This window comes from Thermobia domestica, chromosome 16 (assembly GCF_964235325.1).
Source record: "Thermobia domestica chromosome 16, izTheDome1.hap1.1, whole genome shotgun sequence".
NCBI lineage: Eukaryota > Metazoa > Arthropoda > Insecta > Zygentoma > Lepismatidae > Thermobia > Thermobia domestica.
The window spans coordinates 67,006,714-67,030,897 of record NC_137469.1 but is presented as its reverse complement, the minus strand read 5'-3'; the positions used below and the strand labels follow the sequence as shown (position 1 = coordinate 67,030,897).

Below are 24,184 nucleotides of genomic sequence, written 5' to 3'. Positions count from 1 at the left end.
TATCATGAAGCGGAAAAACTAGAGTAATAGTAAAAGCCATTTCTAAATAATAATGCTCATACCGGTACCTCGTATTTATTAAGCTATATGCAATTGTAAAATATTTCATTTTGAAAAGTTTTATACTTATACTACAAAACTAGAAACTAGGACATGCGGTTTCTGACGCCATACCTGTAATGATACAGCATTCAAATTTCTGCTCAGTGTCCCAGCGTAGAGTAGTCGCTAAAGCTCTTGCTTTAGTTCTGGGTTTAATTCCAGGTGGGAGCACTCTGTCGAAAAAGTGTAACAGCGTTTACAGTTCAGCTATCCTGAGTGAAATTCTTCCTGGCATATCCTCATTCACACCAGGCAAATACCGGGATGGCACCTAATATGTAGTTCCCAGGCCGATACCTTCCTTCTGTTTCCCGTGAATATTGTGCTCTCCGACGGATGTCATCCCTCATACGTGACGGGCTTGAGGACATATGTCATTAATGCCCAGAAATATGTATAAATAAGTCAATTAAATTTTTATACGGTATGAAAGGTATTGAAAAAGGGGTGCAGGAAGGGGCAATTGCACCCCCTTTAAGAGTTTGAGGAATGCATATACTTTAATCGATTGTCCACTAATATACTAGTATAAAAAAATGAGTCTTTTGTTGGTGGTGCTCTTGCCCCCCTCAAGCGAAGTCTGAAATGACGCCCCTGATTGGAAAACAACTATTAGTTCATTTAATACCATTTTGTAAAACTTAATTGGCGTACTTTATAAAATTGTCATGTTGTTTATTGCTATTTAAGTTATTCACAAAGAAATGGGGAGAGAATACCCTTATTTCGTGATTATGCAATGTAGAATTTATACTGAAGCTTTTATTTGATGTTACATTCTTGAAAATATTGGATAGGTGCGATTGAAATGTTTGAATGACGTGTCACTTTCAAAGATTAAAAAAATAAATAAATAAATAAAGCTACAATATATGGATAGTCAAAATGTAGTTTCCGGATGCAGCAAAAAATTTTGGACATTTCTTATCCAAGCATTGGATTCCATGCCAAAAGAAGTCTAGCGCCTGCGAAAAAACAAGTTCTTAACAGTATATTGTATTACCCCGTTATTAAGAAAGTAATTCTCTACGAAGAAATGATAAATATACCTGAAGAGGAGTAAGTCGTATGAAGAGACGTCAGAAGGATATGGTAAATAAAGAGTTCTATAATGCAACTGATGCAGAATCTGCACTGTCATTTGTGCGAAATAAGAACGACATATTTTTGACCACTGCTGGAAGCTGGGGAACAAGTTTGTACTACATTCATGAAGTCCAGCACTGTAACGATTCGCGATGATTGATTCGCCTTGATGGAGAAAGATTTCATGGATCACCACAACCATAAGAGTACCATACAAACATCATCATCTTTGATATTTTCCATGAGTAGAAGCTTAGCTTTGTTATAATTAAATATAAACTAATTATTTGCTGAGCAAAACTATATATTTTCATTAAAATTCAACACGTGTTACAGTTTCGCCAACTAACTCTTTGGCTTCATCAGACAATATGTCTTTTTTCCCCTTTGTCTTTTTCACTGTTTATTTGCATAATTCTTTTCTCCATATTATTGATGAAATTCATTTTGGTCGAGTGATCCACATCACTTTTGGTGTGGCAATAGTTTCCCGACGAGCAACTTTTTTGGTACCATTCTGTGTAGATCACTCCTTGCTTTCTCCTTATTCTCATATCCAGGAACACTATAGCCTCTTCCTTTTCCACCTCGAGCTCTAGTTGTATGCCTTTCTCTGTATCCTCAATTTCTTTACAAATTTTTCCAATTGCCTTACAGTTCCTTTCCAAATACCTATGCAATCATCAACATATCTACCAAAAGACACTAATTTCTCACTTCCTTTCATCCTTACTTTCTTCTCCCAGTCGTTCATAACAATTTCTGCCAGCACCGGACTCAACGTGGAACCTATTCTTATTCCCTCTTTAATTTTTACTAACTTTTTACCTATAACACAATAACTGTTATTCCATATAGTCTTCAGGGCCTCCTTTAGTCCTTCTCCACTCCAACCATTGATCCTTCTATCCTTCATCAATTCTGTAATGACTCTAATAATGTTGTTCCTCCTTACGCTTGGAAACATAGCTTTCACGTCAATACTGAACATGATTGTTTTAGCTTTGCTCTGTCCTACTTCCTCTATCCTTCGTTTTAACTCCATCGAGTTTTTCACACTACTAGTGTCTTGTTTCCTTAATATTTCTATAGTCTTCTTTAACTCCTCCTCTAGTGACATATTGTCTGATGAAGGCAAAGAGTTAGTTGGCGAAACTGTAACACGTGTTGAATTTTAATGAAAATATATAGTTTTGCTCAGCAAATAATTAGTTTATATTTAATCATCATCTTATGTGAACAGGGGAATTAGTTTAGAAAGCATCGTGGTGCTTATCACAATCCAATTATTCTGACCGTTAACGATTGTCGTAGCACTCAATTTTTGATCAGAAGTGAAAATCCGATGCAGGAAATTCCGTATACAAGGAACTGCACATCTTCAGACGGCGACCTTTGTTGACCGATGTCAATTCATATGGCATAAGTTTTAACATTTTCATCGTATAGAATACTCGAAGCAGCCAAACGATGTATGGTATATGTCTAACTCATCTGCAACTTGCAGGAACACTTTTCCAAAGGTCCGCTTGCACAGTGTTCCTGAGGAGTTCATCAGAACATGCTGTTGATCGGTGGTTGCGGGACACATTTTTTAAAATTATGTCACTGGCACGAACTTTCACAAACCAACGACATATGGTGCCTTTATTCCTGATCCAAGCGCACTGTTGATGTTTTTCGCAGCTAGAGGTGCAGAATATCCCAATTTGAATTCGTAGAGGATAACCACTCACAGTTGTATATACTCCATGGTGCACTTTTCATACGACTCCGTTCAACAACACACTGCCTTCTTACTGATTGGGCATCCTAGCGTGATTTTTGAACGTGTACCGAGTTTGTCGCGTCATATGTGTGACCTTGGTCCATCCATTATTTGCTTACAGAGAGTGGTTTCTCAGCAGACGTAAAATCGGACACTAATCACGCTTACTCACGTTTACTGTGTTGCATCGGATGTCATTAATTTCAGAAATTCCAACCAATTTATGCTTTCAAAGCTTGGGAAGAAGCCAAGTCGTGATACGGGTAAGTAAGGTGAAAACGATAAATGATTACAACTTTTGTTATTAATTACTCAAACATTTCAGCACCGTGCGTTTATCTCCTTGCCGATAATATGACACTGACACTTTATTTCTCAGTTGCTTTATTAACGATTAACTTAACTGTTGTATTTCATAGAAACTAGAATTAAAATATATTCCGATTATGGAACAAATGTTTGTACGATGATTCATCCATGTGACACATACTAGAATTGTTCACGAAATTAAATTTGCTGCACCTTGTATTTATTCAGTAAGTGCCAAATAATTGAATTTGTAATCAATTTTCAGATCTGCATCAGGTGAAATTCCTTTGGTGTATTCATGGCTCCTTCAGATTATACCGAACATCTTTTAACTAATGTTCATGAAACTCTACCTCTTCCGTTTGAAACTGGAGATACCTTTTTAGTGAAAGGACTCTACAAATATTACCATTATGGATGTGATGGTTTTGATGATCGGGTAAGTTCATTAGTACCACGTAAAACACACACACGAAAGAAAGTATTAACTTTACAGTAAGACTGGTACAAACCAGAAGAGAAGTCCAAAAAATAAATATATGAATAAAATTTTACAAAGCATAATTGGCAATAATCATACATTATGTTGTGCATACACCAATGCATATCGTGTGGTACAGTCAGCACTTCATTTTTCAACATATTCGCCAAGACGATTGAGGCATTTGTCTAACCGTGAGTCCAGCTTGTCGATGCCACTTTCATAAAATGTTGGGTCCTCATTGTTGAGTCAGCGTTGCACCGCTGTTTTGACACCTTCGTCAGTTTGGAATCTATCCCCTCCAATATGTGCTTTCAAGGTTAGGAAGAGATGATAATAGTAGTAGAAAATGGATCGATCTGGAACAACCTGGAACAACATAGAACTACCTAGGACAACTCACAAGCCCCTGGGAAATTGATCACCTTACACCGTGAGCCCACGGTCTTTTACGACCTCCATTTTAGGGGTGAATTTATTCCCTTTTATGAGCACTTTTTAGGGGGTGTACTCGTTCTCTTTTACGAGCACATTTTAGGGGGTGAACTCGTTCCCTTTTATAAGCATATTTTCCAACCCCTATTTGAACATAGCAGAAATTACACTGAGACTATGAACATACAGCAGAACATAAGAATACGTAACATAACAAGGGTGTACTCGTTCCCTTTTATGAACACTCGTTCAGGGGTGTACTCGTTCCAACCCCTATTTGAACATAGCAGAAATTACATTGAGACTATGAACATACAGCAGAACAGATAATACATAAAAATACGTAACACACAAGGGTGTATTCATTCTCTTTTATGACCACTTTTTAAGGGGTGAACTCGTTCCCTTTCAACCCTTATTTTAACATAGCAGAAATTACACTGAGATTATGAACACACAGCAGATACATAAGACTCGTTCCACCCTTATTTAGAGTATGGTATATTTTCCAACCCCTATTTGAACCCATGGTCTTTTATGACCACTTTTTAGGGGGTGAACTCGTTCCCTTTTATGAGCATATTTTTCAACCCTTATTTTAACATAGCAGAAATATAGCGAAGATTAAACATAGTCCATTTTAAAGGGTGTACTCATTCTCTTTTATGATTACTTTTTCAACCCTTAATTGAACATAGCGCATCACACAGAGACTACGAAACATAGCAGAAATTACATAAGACTACGGGGGTGTTTTCCACCCTATTTGAACATAGCAGAAATTTCATAAGACTACGGGGGGTGTATTCCACCCCTATTTGAACATAGCAGAGAATAGAAGTGTACTCGTTTCCAACCCCTATTTTACCATAGCAGAACATCAGACTTCAACCCTTAATTGAACATAGCACATCAGACAGAGACTACGAAACATAACAGGGGTGAACTCGTTTTTACGAACACACAGCAGAGATTATTTTCTTTTACGGGGGTAGCAACACCCCCAACCCTCCTCCTTTCTCATCCAGGGCTTGGGACCGGCAATGGCGGAGTTTAAAAAAATAACACCATCATACTCTCATAAATGAATAAAGCATAATATCATTAGCATCAATAGTAGTGAGTGAGAATTTGTTTAAAAAATCGTGCAGTAAATACCCAGATGCACGACATGCTAGATATAGAAAACAGTAATGTCCACAAAATTGAGATAAATTACCTTGAATACGTCTATTATTCCATGTATAATACAGACAGTTTCGTTTTAAAAACCTTATATGATGTTGTATATAGGGAGGTATACCATAGCTATCGAAATACTCTCCCACACACATATTAGATATATAAACAGCAACCCAATGTTCACCAGGCTTATCACTAGAATCAGTATTTATAATTATGGCGGCTGGAAATGTATGAATAAACAAAGGTAACTCATCAGCAGCATATACACCAATAAAATGATCTTTAGGCAAATTTTGTTGTAATGCTTCATAAAGCTCAATTGTATTTAACATTTTTTTTCTTTAATTAATATATATTTTTCTCTGGAAATCAATTTCTAATTCTGAAGAGAATTCACGATAAATAATTGTTGTTACAGGAGATGGCAGTGCTTCTTTAAAATGAACCTCTAAACGTACACTTCCTTGCCGTTGTGGACTAGTATGAAATGAAGCACTTGCGCTTGAATCAGGAGTTAAATCAAACACCAGTAGAGTATAACCATTAGGATATTCAGCGAGTGAAATATTATTACCTTGATTAGAATAATAAATACCTGAACCTGTAAATAACGTAGAATATGCTTGTACATATAGCTTATTATCAAAATCTGGTTGTAAAGGTTTGAAGGGCATTGGAGTTCCATCAACATACAGTGTAAAAAATGACATACTAAAATGTTGAAAATTGAATGGATTTGTTTGATAAGTACCATTGAAAGCAGTATTAGTAACAAAACCAATAATAATACGTTTAGGCACTAGGCCTGAAAACAGATCTGGAAGTGTACTATCTATAATTCCTTGTGGCAGAGTTTCTGTCTTCACCTGCACTTTTGTTATAGGATATTTTATTCTAAATTTAGGATTTTGTAATACTTTATTTTGTGCTATTTTAACTGCTGGTGATACATCAACCTTTTTCACAAGCAATGTTGCATCTGTAATTACAACTTTTCCATCAGCATCTGCGTCACCCATTAAACAAAATGTAGGTTTAGCTGGAATTAGTTTAATGCGCAGTTGTACACCATTCAGTAAAAATTTCTCCTGATTGAAAATATCAGCATGAATATAACCCAATAATTCAAATGACTGACTTAAAGCAGTGAGAAGAAAACGTTGTTTAAATCCTACATTAGCATCGGCCACACTGTCCATATGACCTGCAGTATCTTTAAATCACATTGATGTTTGAAGATGCGTTGTTTTAGCTTCAGCAGAAAAGTTATGTAAAATTGCCTCAATGGATTTTATCCACAAAATGTGTTATAAATATTGAAAATAACGATAATAGATGTTTTATGTATAGTATTCTAGCTGCGTTGCATCCCGCAAAAGATAATCCACATCGTGTGAATAATTACATACGATATATTAATACTTTATTACCATTATTTGAAAAAACGAATATACAATTCCCCGTCGAAATAGCACACACAAGCAAATTTGAACATATGTATAATTCTGTATTTACTAAGGAACAAATTGCATTGAGAAAATGATTTACAGGGCCGATTTTCTTATCGGCAGAAGTTAAATTAGAACCATGTGATTTAGTAATTTTACCTTTAACATATAACATTGTGTGCGGTAAGTCAATATAGTCATTAGGGTGGAGTGAAAAAAACTTTTTTTCACCAAGCAAAACGCCTGGGGTCCAAAAAGTTGCGTAGTGGCCTGGTGACAACGGGTGTAAAATATTTCCTTGATCGGTTGACATCTCCAGGTTGCGCATGTGCACTAAAATTTGGCGAAAATAAGGAAAATTTGAAAAAATAGGATATTTTAATTTATTTTTTTATTTATTTATTTGTCACCAAGCAAAACGCCTGGGGTCCAAAATGTTGCGCAGTGGCCTGGTGACAACGGGTGTAAAATATTTTCTTGATCGGTTGATATCTTCAGGTTGCGCATGCGCACTGAAGTTTGGCGAAAATGAGGAAAATTTGAAAAAATGGGATATTTTAATTTAATTTTTTAAAAATTTTTTTGTCACCAAGCAAAACGCCTGGGGTCCAAAAAGTTGCGCAGTGGCCTGGTGACAACGGGTGTAAAATATTTCCTTGATCGGTTGATATCTTCAGGTTGCGCATGCGGCATCGTCAGGTTCAGGAAGACTCCGGTCCAAGGTCCCAATTTCACACGGAAGCTGACTATTCGGATTCCAACGATGGCGTCGATTGCGCGGAGTCTGCTAGTGCTGAGACAACTGACCAATCAGTAACCTTCGATACCCGGAAATCCACAAAGCAGTCGCCCAGTACCAGTCTCAAACTCCCCACGTTTGCCCAGGTGTTAGAAAGATATGGGATTGCTGACAGGCCTGCCGCAGCGATTGCTTCTGCTATTCTGCACGACACAGCCCATCCGTCAGCTGAGAGTACGGTCATCGACAGAAGCAAAGTAGGCGAGAGCGAGAAGATGAGGGAGGGTTTACAAGATCTGCCCCTCCAGCTCCAACCACTGCAGGCACTCTACTTCGACGGGAGAAAGGACAAAACGATGTCTGTTGAAATGATGGCTGATGGAAAATTACATCGCAGGGAGATTGTGGAGGAACACGTGTCCCTAATCAGTGAACCAGGGTCTACATACTTTGGATACGTTACACCAAAATCCGGATCTGCTATAGCAATTACGAATGCAATCCTGGAATACGCAACCGTCGTGAACATGGAGTTGTCGGGACTGCAGACGATCGGAAGCGATGGTACTGCTGTCAACACAGGAAAGCGAAATGGGGTTATTCATTGCCTGGAAGTTCAGCTGGGCAAGCCATTGCAGTGGATAGTCTGTCAACTCCACTTCAATAAGCTTACCCTACGTCATCTAATCGAGTATCTAGAGGGACCTACGAGTAGCCCACGAGAGTATACGGGACCACTCGCAAAGAACCTTCATATTTGCGAGAACCTTCCTGTCCTGGAGTTCCAGCCTATCCAAGGCAGTTTTTCCGACGTCGTCCCAGACCTCAGCACCGACCAACAGTATCTACTCGACATCTGTCGGGCTGTCGCAACGGGGCAATTCCCGCAAGAGCTGGGAGGAAGAAGTCCTGGCATGTTGTCCCATTCACGATGGTTGACTACTGCAAATCGAATCTTGCGGCTGTATGTGGCGAGTGAAATCCCATCTGAAGACCTAGTCACCTTGTCCACGTTCGTGGTCTGCGTGTACGCTCCAATGTGGTTCAATATCAAGCGCCATTGGAAGATCACGGATGCACCAAAGAATATATGGCATTCCATGCAGTTGTCGCAGTACCTCGATCCGGAACTGAAGAAGGTCGTTTACGACACCATGCAGAGAAACGCCTTCGCCGCATATCCCGAAAACCTCCTACGGGCGATGCTGCATGACGAGAGACCTCATATTCGTACTTCGGCCAAGAAACGAATCCTGAAGGCAAGAGAGACTCCTCCTGGTCCTGGCGGCTCGATTCGAACCTTCGAAGTTCCGCCGTTGAACTTCAACACCAAGGATTACACAGACATCATCTTTTGGCAAGACCTCGCTGTCACCAAACCGCCACTCGTTATTGGACTGCCAGATCAACTTCAAAATCTGTGGTGGAAGGATCTACCGTGCCATACGCAAGCAGTCGAACGATGCATTCGTGTGGTGACAGAAGCTGCAACTCAAGTCTGTGGACAGGGCAGGCGCGATGGTTTTTCATCCGGGCACGTCTTCTGAATCGGCTCGTGATGCCGAAGTTTGAAACTAAGAAAGACTTTGGCCCCTGTTAATCATTAATTAATTAATGAATAATCAACTAATTGCTTCTTAACTTACTCTTACAAAGAATACATGGATGTTGCTAACAGAACTTCAGTGCACGAATTGGGCTTAATGGAATAATAGCATTTATTGGTAAAGCAAAAAAGGATATTACTTCAGTGCGCATGCGCAACCTGAAAATATCAACCGATCAAGGAAATATTTTACACCCGTTGTCAACTTTTTGGACCCCAGGCGTTTTGCTTGGTGACAAAAAAAATTTAAAAAAATTAAAATATCCTATTTTTTCAAATTTTCCTCATTTTCGCCAAACTTCAGTGTGCATGCGCAACCTGAAGATATCAACCGATCAAGGAAATATTTTACACCCGTTGTCACCAGGCCACTACGCAACTTTTTGGACCCCAGGCGTTTTGCTTGGTGACAAAAAAAATAAAAGAAAATAAATTAAAATATCCTATTTTTTTAAAATTTCCCCCATTTTCGCCAAACTTCAGTGCGCATGCGCAACCTGAAAATATCAACCGATCAAGGAAATATTTTACACCCGTTGACACCAAGCCACTACGCAACTTTTTGGACCCCAGGCGTTTTGCTTGGTGAAAAAAAGTTTTTTTGCTCCACCCTAATAGTCATCCCCATGACCGGGGACTACAAATTCTATTGGTGCATTATCAGCTATTGAAGCCACAGGCTTATATGGAACTATTTTATTACCTATAATACTGGTTTGAGTGGGTAAACCAGCAAATAAATCTAATTCTGATTTCATACACTCACAGTGCATTTTTTCTCTTTTCTTACTATTAATATTCACACATTGTAAAATTTACAATACCATATTACGTCTACGAAAATGTAATTTTACACATACACTGCCATATTGGAAAGGAAGTGGATTACCTGTACTATCTCTTAAATCAATAATAATTGGATCAAATTGTTTACGTTGCACTGGCACATAATGAGGATTATCAAAAATATGTACATTATTAATACCATGCTCTGTAATATTTGTATTTATAATACGTAACAATGGAGCTACGGTGTCACCCACCATTTGTGGTTCTACAATATCACTGTAAATATACAAAAGTGTAGGTAGCGCTTTTTGTAAATCAGGTGGATAACGAGCATGATGAACAACTGCAATATCTTCTTGTTGAATATGATCAAAACCTAGTATTCTGGCTAGTTCAGGAGATAGGCGTACTTGTATATGCTTCTCTTGATCTTTTATTACTCTATTAACCTCAATTCGTTTCACTGATGCTTTGACTTTCAATTGTAAATTTAATATATCACTTTTATGATTAATTTGAGATAGAATATCATCAACATTATAATAGTGTCCTGGTAAGATTTGAGTTATGTTCCAGTTTTTTGTATTCATGAGACGATAATAAATATTATTTGTATATTTGGAAACATTCTGAAATGAACTTGTATAATGTATTTCAACAACAGCTGTTTCCCACACTCCCTTCTCCAGTACAATAGGTTGATATAATTTAGTAGTATAACAAGCAAGAGTATTTTGAGGAAAATATTTCATAGAACTATTGCTAGGAAGTGTGAGATAAAAACTATCACTTTGCTCCATAATCAATCAAAAATATCTTTGGATCTTTTTATCCGTTTCACACCATCACCACCACCACTAAAATGAACTTTCTTTCTTTTTCTTCTTCCAGATCCTTCCAACACTTGATTTAATTTATTTTGAGCTTTATTTTTTAAATTTGTTTTAGCTTCTTGCCATCAATCATGCAAAGACTCTTCAATAGGTCTATTATTATCTAGTACATCTCCTGCTACATTAATTCCTGTACGTATCAATTCTTTACCAACAGTTTTTGCACCTTGTTTTAATAAAGGAAATACAGTACGAAATAAACCTCCTAGAAAACTACCAATGCCATAACCTTCTTCATATGCTGTACCTCTATACACGTTATAATCACCTCCTGCTTGATGTATGTAATAATTAAGGTAGGGCTCATTCATCTTTCTTTCTTTCTTTCTATATACTTAAAAATATCAATAGATTACAATAGAATATTATTATTATTGCTTATAAGTACACCATTTGCGTTTACGGGGTGGAGGACCATCCTCTTCGTCTTCTGTTAGTTTTCTAATATAATCTATTCGTTGAGGATTACCAATGTACTCTAAGGGTATATTGGCTTTTGCTAATAATGTAGCAAAAGGTTTCCAGCCAGCAACTGAAATATTTTTCTTACGACATCTAACAAAATCGGATATCAAATCCACTATATTTGCACCTGGAATTAATTTATTATTAATATTCACATTTCCATTATCGTCCCATTGATTATTTGGATTTTGTTTCAATTTACTTAATAAAGGTCTTTCTTTACGTTTACAAATTTCAGGGAGAGTAGATATTATTTCATCCTCCTCCTCCTCCTCATCCTCTTCTTTCTCCGTAGTAGTGGTAGTTGCTGTTGTTGTAACTGCTGCCGGTTTTTGAATTATATTTAAATATTTTTGTAAGACTTTTCTATATTTTGTCCATTTTTCTTCTGCATTTAAACTTTTATTATTTAAAATTTCTTTCATTTCATCATCAAGATTAGATATCGTTTGATAATGATGTAATTTTTCTGGTGAGATTAAAATAAGTTTTTGTGTGTTTTGCATAATTATTTAATTAAACTAGATAGTATACCTCCAATAATAGGTGCAAGCAAAGCAGTAAGAAAACCACCTTTTTGTATAATTATTCGTTTTTTCTTTTGTTTTAATGACGGACCTTTTTCACCTTATCTCAGTTCCTTTTTATATTTTTTTAGCTTATTTATCTCTGTTTTATTTAATGGAACATTTCCCTGTAATACGTTATAGGAACATTCACAAAAAGAGCGAATTAAATCAGGATCTGCATTTTGTAAAATTGCCTTACGTGCTTTCGGTTTTGACTTTGCTAAAAGGTTTAACAAATGTAATTTTCCTTACTAATCATTTTTTACGGATATTAAAGCACAAATAGTTGTTAGAATATAAACCATATTACAATTATTTTTACAGGTACATAAACATAATTAAAAGAATCTGTTGGAAAGATATTTGTTCGAACTCGCTGCTCATCAGGAGTATTTTGTTTTAAATCAAAGAGTAAATAACCATGTGCAATTCGAGTTGCATCTTGATATGCTTCTTGAATAAATTTTGTATTACCTGGATACAATTGTCGTGCGAGATAATTAATTTGAGCTTGGTCTCTAGGATTTTTAAAACAAACAATATAATGACAATTTAACGAAATATCCCGCATTCCTTTTTGTTGATGGAAAATATTCTGTTATAAATATTACACTTATATTTCTATGATGGCTACCCTTAGTAAAAATATCTACAATCCGATGGTCACACTCACGCATTAAATCATCAATAATGACAAGATGTGGACCCTCATGTGCTTGAAATTCATTATTTTGAGGTAAACCTTCTTTAAACGTAGTTTGAAAGAGTATCATACAACGGCTGCCATTCACCATAACACCATACAATATTTTTAAATAACTTACTATAATGGTCAAGAAATGTTTTAACAAAATATGATTTTCCACAGCCTGTAGGACCTGCTACCATACATGTAAAAGGAGTTTTCCATTCCATCTCTATTACAGATATTTTGCTAGAATTTAAAATACTTGTGACGACATGCTTCACCTATAAATCCTTGACTATTCTTTTTTTTACAATATAGTATGTTTTAAATCGATCCAAGAATTTTCACTTTTTGGCAGACCTAACCATTTCACATAGGCCTTATTATTTTTCTTTCGCAACACTTTTTCAATTAAATATGTTTTTGGAAATTTCGTTAATTGTAATTCGTGTCCGTAAAATCTTCCTTCAATAGGTTTATTATTTGAGTCTACTAAGTGATATGTCGGAGCATTAGTGAAGAAAACTTTAGCAATTCGAAAAATTTCTGTACTCCAATTGCGTGTAAAACCTCTATCAAAACCAGGACGTTTAAGTTTACTAATTCTTACATATTCACCTATCTTAAATTTACTTTTTCTTTTTATCACAGAAAACTTTTTGCAATAGATGTTTGTCAATAGATGTTCTTCATTTTCTTTTTTAATAGCGTCGATAGGTTTAATTTTAATAGTGGAATGAATAGTATTATTATATTTATGTAGTAATTCCGGCAGAATACCAATCCATTTATAATTTCCCTGCAGTGTAAATTGTCTCCACATTAAATTACGTAATGATCTATTAAATCTTTCAATAATACTTGCTTTCACATCACTGTACGTGGAATAATGTTTAATGTTATTTTGGTTCATCGCCTTCTGAAACTCTGAATTATAAAATTCTCGACCTCTGTCAGTTTGTAAAAATTTAGGGCTTTTGTTTGCTTTTCTCAGTACTGTTATAAATGCTTGTGTAATTTCTTTCCCAGTTTTATTTTTCACAGGAATAGCCCAAGCATATTTAGAGAATGTATCTATCACAGTTAATAAATATTTGTAATTTCGATTAATTTTTGGTAGACCTTTCAATTTTCCACTATTCATTTCAACTAAAACAGCTTGCCATAAATCATGAATCCCTTTCGTTATAACGGGTATTCGAGGATAGTTTCGTCTTGCACTTTTATGTAATTCTGCAACTATTTGTTCTCGAACTGATTGTGACATCATTTCTATATATTTCTCCTAAAATATTATTTACATATTTTACATTGATTATCATTATGCTGTTTTCGATTGAAAAACTTTCTTTAAAAAAAAGAATTATTTTACATTTTACACTTATTACAATATTTCAATGTTAACTGATAATGTCCCCATGGCAATGTATGAATGTTACAATTAAGAATACATCGCTTGTCATCATGAGGATCTAAAGCAATTTTATTAACAGATACTGTAAAGATTTCATGTTCTTTAGATTGCAACTGTGTTTGTGTCTTTCTAATAGTTCGATTATTGTTTAAACAATTCTTAAAATCTTCGATCGAGATCATACTAGTTACATTTTTTCTTATACCCTTAATTTTTTTTATTTTTTTAATCAGATTTAGTGCGAATTGCGTAAGTTTTTGCTCGTAACCCAACATATTCAATAATGGGAACTCCACCTAATTCGTCTTTCATTTTACCCAAAACGTGTTTATTTTTTGTGCTATATAAAGAATTATTTTCAGGATAATTTGAGGTATCAAAATATTCGTTCATATTTTTTATATCGTTATAAATATTGTTAGTTTTAATATAGTAAATGAAAGAGTCAGTATCCATATACGCAATTCTAATTTTATCTCCATATCGAGGTTTCATTATATTATAATGGAAGTTATATATTGCTAATTTTGATAATTCTAAAACTGTCGCTCCTACGTAAATTGGTTTATTAAGGGTTACAGATTTTTTTACCATATGAAACAATGCCAAATTATCAGCCAATTTTACCCAATTTTGAAACTGATTTTGCGCTACTAATTTTTTACACTTTTTTTCATTGTTAATTAATTTTATATCAATTCGTTTTCGTACATTCTCCATTGTCTTTCCGTATACAGAATTATTTAATAACTTATAGAAATCTTTTTCAAATTCAATTGTAGCATTTGCACGGCGTTGAGTATTTTCTTGTATATAAGATGCAAGCCATTTAGATTGACGAAACCATAATATTTTATGTACTTTTACCAATATTAAACCTTGTTTTAGATAAAATTGTAATACTCTATAATGCAAGATATAATTCGATTTCGATTTAAGTGTCAATAGTAATTTTGAATATTTACCATTTGGTGGAACTTCATTAGTGGGAGCACACGGAAAATCAGAATGGTATTCGTGTAAATAATTTGGATACTCTAAGTCCACTTCTAGAAAAAAAACCCATTCACTATCCGTGGGCCAATTGATAATTTTATTTTTGTCTTGCCAATTGTCAATTTTATCCTCCCACCGAAAACCACCATATGGTAAATAGTCAATCATTGATAGTCCGTACAGATTGTTCATGTCAATATACAGTAAATAAGATTTTTCTTTTTCCGCATCAAAATCATGTACATAAGGATTATTAGCTTTGGCATATCTTAACACAGCTTGAGTAATACCTCCGCGAATCGATTTTTCTACAAACATATACATATTGATATCTGATAAAAGTTGAAGTTCAATTTTTGTTCTATATAACATGGCTTGCCATGCCAACTCAGGTGCAGTAAAACAATTAATTGGATCAATGCAAAAAGCATTTAAACATGTCTTTCTAAAATTCTCCAACACATCTGCTGTGAGAAGTACATCACATTTTAAATATAGATCGTGGTAGTCCCCTAAATTTTCACATTTAAACACACGCCAAATCAGTTTTGCATATTGATAATCAGTCTCGGAATTTTGTGTTCCATTCAATTTGCTATTAAATGCCTCTATTTCAGGAAATTCAATTTCATTAAATGTATCTAAATTTGTTATGTAATCGTAATAATAAATTCCCTTACGAAGAATTAAAGGGAACTTATCATCAGAAAAATATTGCTTTGTATAGACAAATTGCTCAGGTTTTAATTTCGACACCAAATTTTCGAGACTGTACGGCAGGAATTTAAATAAGTCTACAAAACGTAACACGATAGGTCTACCATTAAAATTAAAGTGCTTAGAGAATGTGATGTATTTCTCAGTGCTTTCAGCAATTACCGAAATATTGCCAGGGGTGAAACCTAATTCTTTCACAAATAAATATGCATCATACCCAGACAAATTATGGAAGAAGACAGGGACAAAATTACTTTGACGTTTAATTTGTAAATTGCAACTGTTGCACACCGTGATAATATACTGACCAGTTAAATGGTTATGATGTTTAACTTTTCTATTGTTACTCGTATATTTATTATAGCAAACAGAGCATTCAGTGGATAGATTAAACTCCTGTAACAGAACTATTTAATGGTATTAATGTTTTTTGTTGATCTAATATGTTTATGATTTTTCTTAATTCATTCTCCATAGCAGACATAAACTTCATCGATACATTTTCTCCCCGATAAATAACTAAATCTGATTTCATATAGTTGTTACTCCAACATACAATATAACCAAAACTACAGGTATATGTTGCTGAATTTGTATTGTGTGAGATCCACTTTGTTTATTTATAGGTTTTAATAAACTTTCAAAATCTGCAACTATTATCACATCATTCTGTAATAACAATTTCAAATTTCGAAATTTTAAAACTTCTTGTTTCGGCATGTTAATTTTGGTTGGAGTGTGTTCTTTACATAATTTGTCATGTTCATCTAATTTTGATTTATTATAAAAAGATACTAAACATCGTCTACAAATAAATGTTTGATGAGTACCTAACTGATGTCTAACTAAACCATTTAAATTTGTAATTAAACAATAATGAGAGTTTAAATATAATAAATCTATATGTTTAAATACACCTGTATATTTGCTTATACGTAACGGAAAAATTGTTTTATTATCATAATCAATGCCATATATATTAATAGAAATTTGTTCCTTAGTAAATACGGAATTACACATATGTTCAAATTTGCTTATGTGTGCTATTTCGACGGGGAATTGTATATTCGTTTTTTCAAATAATGGTAATAAAGTATTAATATGTCGTATGTAATTATTCACACGATGTGGATTATCTTTTGCGGGATGCAACGCAGCTAGAATACTATACATAAAACATCTATTATCGTTATTTTCAATATTTATAACACATTTTGTGGATAAAATCCATTGAGGCAATTTTACATAACTTTTCTGCTGAAGCTAAAACAACGCATCTTCAAACATCAATGTGGTTTAAAGATACTGCAGGTCATATGGACAGTGTGGCCGATGCTAATGTAGGATTTAAACAACGTTTTCTTCTCATTGCTTTAAGTCAGTCATTTGAATTATTGGGTTATATTCATGCTGATATTTTCAATCAGGAGAATTTTTTACTGAATGGTGTACAACTGCGCATTAAACTAATTCCAGCTAAACCTACATTTTGTCTAATGGGTGACGCAGATGCTGATGGAAAAGTTGTAATTACAGATGCAACATTGCTTGTGAAAAAGGTTGATGTATCACCAGCAGTTAAAATAGCACAAAATAAAGTATTACAAAATCCTAAATTTAGAATAAAATATCCTATAACAAAAGTGCAGGTGAAGACAGAAACTCTGCCACAAGGAATTATGGATAGTACACTTCCAGATCTGTTTTCAGGCCTAGTGCCTAAACGTATTATTATTGGTTTTGTTACTAATACTGCTTTCAATGGTACTTATCAAACAAATCCATTCAATTTTCAACATTTTAGTATGTCATTTTTTACACTGTATGTTGATGGAACTCCAATGCCCTTCAAACCTTTACAACCAGATTTTGATAATAAGCTATATGTACAAGCATATTCTACGTTATTTACAGGTTCAGGTATTTATTATTCTAATCAAGGTAATAATATTTCACTCGCTGAATATCCTAATGGTTATACTCTACTGGTGTTTGATTTAACTCCTGATTCAAGCGCAAGTGCTTCATTTCATACTAGTCCACAACGGCAAGGAAGTGTACGTTTAGAGGTTCATTTTAAAGAAGCACTGCCATCTCCTGTAACAACAATTATTTATCGTGAATTCTCTTCAGAATTAGAAATTGATTTCCAGAGAAAAATATATATTAATTAAAGAAAAAAATGTTAAATACAATTGAGCTTTATGAAGCATTACAACAAAATTTGCCTAAAGATCATTTTATTGGTGTATATGCTGCTGATGAGTTACCTTTGTTTATTCATACATTTCCAGCCGCCATAATTATAAATACTGATTCTAGTGATAAGCCTGGTGAACATTGGGTTGCTGTTTATATATCTAATATGTGTGTGGGAGAGTATTTCGATAGCTATGGTATACCTCCCTATATACAACATCATATAAGGTTTTTAATTTGAGTTGATTTTAGTTTAGCGTCCCTTTCAGCAGCGACGCTATATGAGACGTGGACCTACTGATTAACGTGGAATCCGAACCACATGAGCTCCCGCCGGGAATCGAACCCGGGCCTCCCACGCCAAAGGCGCGTACTCTAACCGCTTAGCCACGGAGGAGCTCTATAAGGTTTTTAAAACAAAACTGTCTATATTATACATGGAATAATAGACGTATTCAAGGTAATTTATCTCAATTTTGTGGACATTACTGTTTTCTATATCTAGCATGTCGTGCATCTGGGTATTCACTGCACGATTTTTTAAACAAATTCTCACTCACTACTATTGATGCTAATGATATTATGCTTTATTCATTTATGAGAGTATGATGATGTTATTTTTTTAAACTCCGCCATTGCCGGTCCCAAGCCCTGGATGAGAAAGGAGGAGGGTTGGGGGTGTTGCTACCCCCGTAAAAGAAAATAATCTCTGCTGTGTGTTCGTAAAAACGAGTTCACCCCTGTTATGTTTCGTAGTCTCTGTCTGATGTGCTATGTTCAATTAAGGGTTGAAGTCTGATGTTCTGCTATGGTAAAATAGGGGTTGGAAACGAGTACACTTCTATTCTCTGCTATGTTCAAATAGGGGTGGAATACACCCCCCGTAGTCTTATGTAATTTCTGCTATGTTCAAATAGGGTGGAAAACACCCCCGTAGTCTTATGTAATTTCTGCTATGTTTCGTAGTCTCTGTGTGATGCGCTATGTTCAATTAAGGGTTGAAAAAGTAATCATAAAAGAGAATGAGTACACCCTTTAAAATGGACTATGTTTAATCTTCGCTATATTTCTGCTATGTTAAAATAAGGGTTGAAAAATATGCTCATAAAAGGGAACGAGTTCACCCCCTAAAAAGTGGTCATAAAAGACCATGGGTTCAAATAGGGGTTGGAAAATATACCATACTCTAAATAAGGGTGGAACGAGTCTTATGTATCTGCTGTGTGTTCATAATCTCAGTGTAATTTCTGCTATGTTAAAATAAGGGTTGAAAGGGAACGAGTTCACCCCTTAAAAAGTGGTCATAAAAGAGAATGAATACACCCTTGTATGTTACGTATTCTTATGTATTATCTGTTCTGCTGTATGTTCATAGTCTCAATGTAATTTCTGCTATGTTCAAATAGGGGTTGGAACGAATACACCCCTGAAAGAGTGTTCATAAAAGGGAACGAGTACACCCTTGTTATGTTACGTATTCTTATGTTCTGCTGTATGTTCATAGTCTCAGTGTAATTTCTGCTATGTTCAAATAGGGGTTGGAAAATATGCTCATAAAAGGGAACGAGTTCACTCCCTAAAATGTGCTCGTAAAAGAGAACGAGTACACCCCCTAAAAAGTGCTCATAAAAGGGAATAAATTCACCCCTAAAATGGAGGCCGTAAAAGACCGTGGGCTCACGGTGTAAGGTGGTCAATTTCCCAGGGGCTTGTGAGTTGTCCTAGGTTGTTCTATGTTGTTCCAGGTCGATCCATTTTCTATTACTGATAATCACTAGGCGTTGGATTAGGACTGTATTGTGAATGTTCCATTATCTCTCCCGAAACGGTCCCAACTGTTCTTAAGTGGTAGTGTTTGGTCGAGCATTACCGTGCAGGCACAGTACATACTTTGACAATAATCCAGGACGTTTCCGGGGAATGACTTATAAACGTTCCAATGTTGTACCGTCAAAACAGCGGTGCTACGCTGGTTCAAGATTCAAGGCCTTACATTTTACGAAAGTGCCATCGACAAGCTCGTCTCACGGTTAGACAAATGCCTCAGTCATCTTGGCGACTATGTTGAAAAATAAGGTGTTGACTGTAGTGCACAATGTAAATTGATTTATATACGATAAAATTATTATTGTTAAAAATGCCTTGTTAACTTACTTTTGGGACGTCCCTGTATGTCCACGATATATTTGACAAATGCCTCAGTCATCTTGGCGACTATGTTGAAAAATAAGGTGTTGACTGTAGTGCACAATGTAAATTGATTTATATACAATAAAATTATTATTGTTAAAAATGCCTTGTAAACTTACTTTTGGGACGTCTCTGTATGTCCACGATATATTTGACAAATAAGTTCTAATCAAAACCATAAAAGGAAACTATTTGAATAACGCTGTTGTATAAAACCATGGAATGATCGGAAAGTAGTGAGACTAAATTTCTTTATTAAGAATACAACGGTAGAAGCATTTAGGATTTGGCCTAAAGTTAGTATAGAACAAGAAGGCAATGATTTCAACTTGGTGCCCGTAGGATGCTCGTGACATATTATATAGGGGGTTCAAAAATATGCTTTATTCATTTTTATGTGTGTAACCACCCAGAGCGGTCACATAAGCAGTTATTCCGATTAAGGAGCAAGTAATACACAAAAATGGACACTAGGAATGGCTTGTGAGAGTACGGCACATGGTCATAGGGGATATGTTTTCGAGTTAACCACAGTTGTTCTGAGTAGTCAACTTCTTTAACAGTCTGTGCCTCTACGTCCGCACTAGACGTTGAATTCGATACACACACTGACTATCAACCTGGCACCGTCATCTACTATTTTGTTAGGTTCTCTGTTGACAACAATCTTGGTGGCTGCCTTTGAACATCGCAATAGTAGAAAAGTTTTGTGAACTAGCCTTTAGTAGCCCCACGATCTGACTTTTGTTAAACACGATGAGTCGTGGCGCTTACCTATGACGCACGAGCTCACTACTGAATGACTATTTACCTCATATATATCCACTAAGCCAGTTACGCGCTGCGTCATCACGAAACTCATAGCAAACAAAGTGATCCACTATTCGGAGTGGTGGCCATAATTCAGTGTTCTGCTGGAGAGAACACATATTCGGCTAACAGAAATTTTTGTAATGTAAATCTCTAAATTTAACTACATGTTTCATCTAAATGTGAGAGTAGTGCATAAATGTTAAAGTTCCCATTTTGTTTACGCAAAATATGTAAGAAGAAGGAAAAACAAATCATATATGTTGGAACTCAATCAAATCATATTGCGCATATGTTGTTGATTTTATCCTTTCCCTAATATTTCACTTGCTTCAGGTTTGCAAGCTTCATCGGAGGGTCTCACCTTATGAAAATTGAATCGAGAAGTGATTCATGTGTTGATTATTTGGTCTTTTCCTCTCCAGTATTCCGCTGGAAGTACAAGGTGTGACTTATCTTTTTTAACCAGTAACTGCTGATGCTATAACTATTCAGAACCGCTAGAGTGAGGTTAAGTTTATCGTGTCCGTTGTGCATCAACAATGCGTGAACATAAGTTCTGCTTCAGGTTGCAAAAAAGTGCCAAAGAAACTCATGTAGTGTTGAAATTGGTGTACGGCGATAATGTTGTAACTCTGAAAAACGTTTACAAGTGGTATGAGCGATTTAAAAACGGAAATGAGCAACGTCCGGGGACGTCCACTAACCTCAAAAACCGAAGAAAACATGCAAACAGTAAAAAATAAAAAAATAAAAAACGAATGTTCGTTCAAACAGGCGAATAGCTATTTGAGAGCTTTCCAAGGAACTAAACATCTCATACGGGTCCGTACAAAGCATTTTAACCACTGATTTGGAAATGAGAAGAGTGAGTGCAAAAATCGTTCCCCTACTTTTGACCAATGAACTGGCCGAAAACATATTTCTCTTTGTTCACATCCACCGTACTCACCAGATATAACATGACGCGTCTTCTGGCTCTTCCCCAAAATTAAAACCATGCTTCAAGGAAAACATTTGGACACCATTGCTGACATTGAGAGGGCTACGACAGAGCAGCTGAACGCCTTTCCAAAAGGAGCCTTTGTCATGGATTCAACGTTGGGATAAATGCATTGCTATGCAAGGACAGTACTGTGAAGGAGATGAAATCAAATTCCATGTAAGCTCATTACTTTGTTTCTAATAAAATTATTCGCCGTATTTTTTGATCACACCTCGTACTTCTAAAAAATACACTACACAATTTCTACAAACTTGGTTAATCAATTGAATTAGTAAGTGGGTAAAGAACATCCCACACATCTTACTTTTGGAAAACGAAACCACTTGCTGGAAGTACTGTTCCTTATACAAAAATAAGGCCTTTCATTTTCCAAAATACCAAAAATGTAATGAGACTGGATAATTAATTACACAGAAATTGTTGTCGCGGAATGTTCTTTATTTTTGGAAAATCGTTCCTTTTCCACTTACTGATTCAATTATAAAATGCAAATGTACAATCTTATTATTAAAAATAACGAATTCCATATTCACCTTTTGATTCATAGTAGCCAAGCCCTGTAGTTTGTTCATTTATGAAAAACTGCTGAAAGTTTTTTTTTTTTTTTTTTTTTTTTTGCTGCATAAGAAATTCGTGAGCACTTTTAAAGAAAATTTGTTATTTTCTAAGTTAACAATAGAATTCTAACTTATCTAAAGATCCTTGGTCTAGATTTAATTCCGGCTCCTTTGTTCCAATAATGTGACCCATACGTCGAATTTTCTGTTTGCGAAAATGACAGATGAAGCAACATTACCTTATTAATGGTGTATTAGAGGTGCCAAATGTTTAGAAAGTCAAGAAAGTGCGAGATTTTGATCCTTGGAGTCACGCATTCTTTTTTATAATTACATTTCTTTTGTCATTCCAAGTGCAAAGTTTACAGTGCAATTGCCAAATAAGTATCGGAAGCAATAAGATTGTGTACATAGTAACTTATATCTTGTGAAATTATTTCCTAATTTCTTAGGTTGTTTGAGCGGTACATTGAAACCATATTTTATAACCACTTTGCGCAATTTATGTGACGGGAAATATATATTATTGTTCCAGATTTAAATCTTCTATTGAAAAGACAGCGTACCTTATAGAGGGTGTGAATAAGAAAAATGCTTTTCCAAATGAATGTAAATACATTTTAGGGGAATTACAGATTTAGTGAGTGGATTACAATAGGAATTCTGGGAGAAATAACGTCTACAAAACACTCACCTTTTTTTGTTTCTTTCTTCCACTTTAACCCACTAGTTTTTGTGCATTCTTTCTATTAGAATATTAAAGAAGAATGCTTTCTCAACGTGTTACAGGCTGTTAAATATCACAGCATACAGTCGTATGGCACTCATTTTTTTTTTCTGTTCACCGTAGTATACTTGAATTTTTTCTGGCAGACACTGGAAGCATCCAAGTGAACTTGTAATTATATGCCACTAGAGCTAAAATTACAAAACTCAACATCAATTTTCCGGAAGATACATTTTTAGTAGTTTCTTAAATTTTAAGGATATTTTCTCATTTTTAAATAGAGGGGCCATGGTGGCTCAGTGGTAGTGTTCGCCTCTAGTGTATGGGATCCCTGGTTTGATCCCAGCTCGCGCCAAGTGACTTTGTGGTGGGCAAACACCACCGTGTGCGTGGGGTTCCTCGGTGTTCTCCCGTTTCCTCCCACTTTCTTCATTCCACAATTTCATTCATTTCTCATCATCATAGTCTCCTTTAGCCTCACCGTCATAAACGTGGGACGTAAAACTCGAAGATTTCATTTCATTTCATTTTACTACAGTAGCTAATACGTTATGTAAATTGATTTCATGTATGTGACACCTTTTGATGATAAGTTCTTACTGCTTCTGTGTTGAATTCCATGGAAATCTTTTCTTCTACGCGTAATTATATATATCTTTGACATGAACTCCTCAGAGTGTACCTTTGTTTATTCGTTTCTAATTGGGTGCTCCATAATGTCACAAATTACTGCTCGGATTCGCATTAAAACCCGCACACAGAGCAAGGAGAAGGCAGCAAAAGCTGTCATTGATAGAAGACAGTGGTGACAGGCAAACAAGACGTAGTCGATGGTTTTACAAATACACTATTCGTGAATTCATGACTAATCCAACAATGCTAACCTTGTTTTATTCCATTCCACCTATATCGTTAAGGTCCCCTCCTTTTTTTTTTTTTTTTTTTTTTTTTTTTTTTTTTTTTTTTTGCTCAGGTTGTTTTCTTTCTCCTACCTCTGATCGTAAC

General features: G+C 35.3%; 1 protein-coding gene across 6 annotated transcripts in view; it reads left to right on the top strand.

Annotated features, from left to right (window-relative positions):
- Nucleotides 1–24,184, top strand: part of LOC145673129 (ufm1-specific protease 1-like) — a 61,148-nt gene that overhangs the window by 28,198 nt on the left and 8,766 nt on the right. For 4 of the 6 annotated variants that reach the window (XM_081742525.1, XM_081742527.1, XM_081742528.1 and 1 more), the window contains one exon: nt 3,531–3,704. The exons of 1 other annotated variant lie outside the window; for it this stretch is intronic. In XM_081742525.1, the coding sequence (XP_081598651.1) occupies nt 3,564–3,704 (141 nt within the window). In that variant the 5' untranslated portion in view covers nt 3,531–3,563. Of the gene's footprint in view, nt 1–3,530; nt 3,705–21,582; nt 22,052–24,184 lie in introns of those variants that run through there. One more of the 6 variants, XM_081742529.1, reaches the window with a different exon arrangement.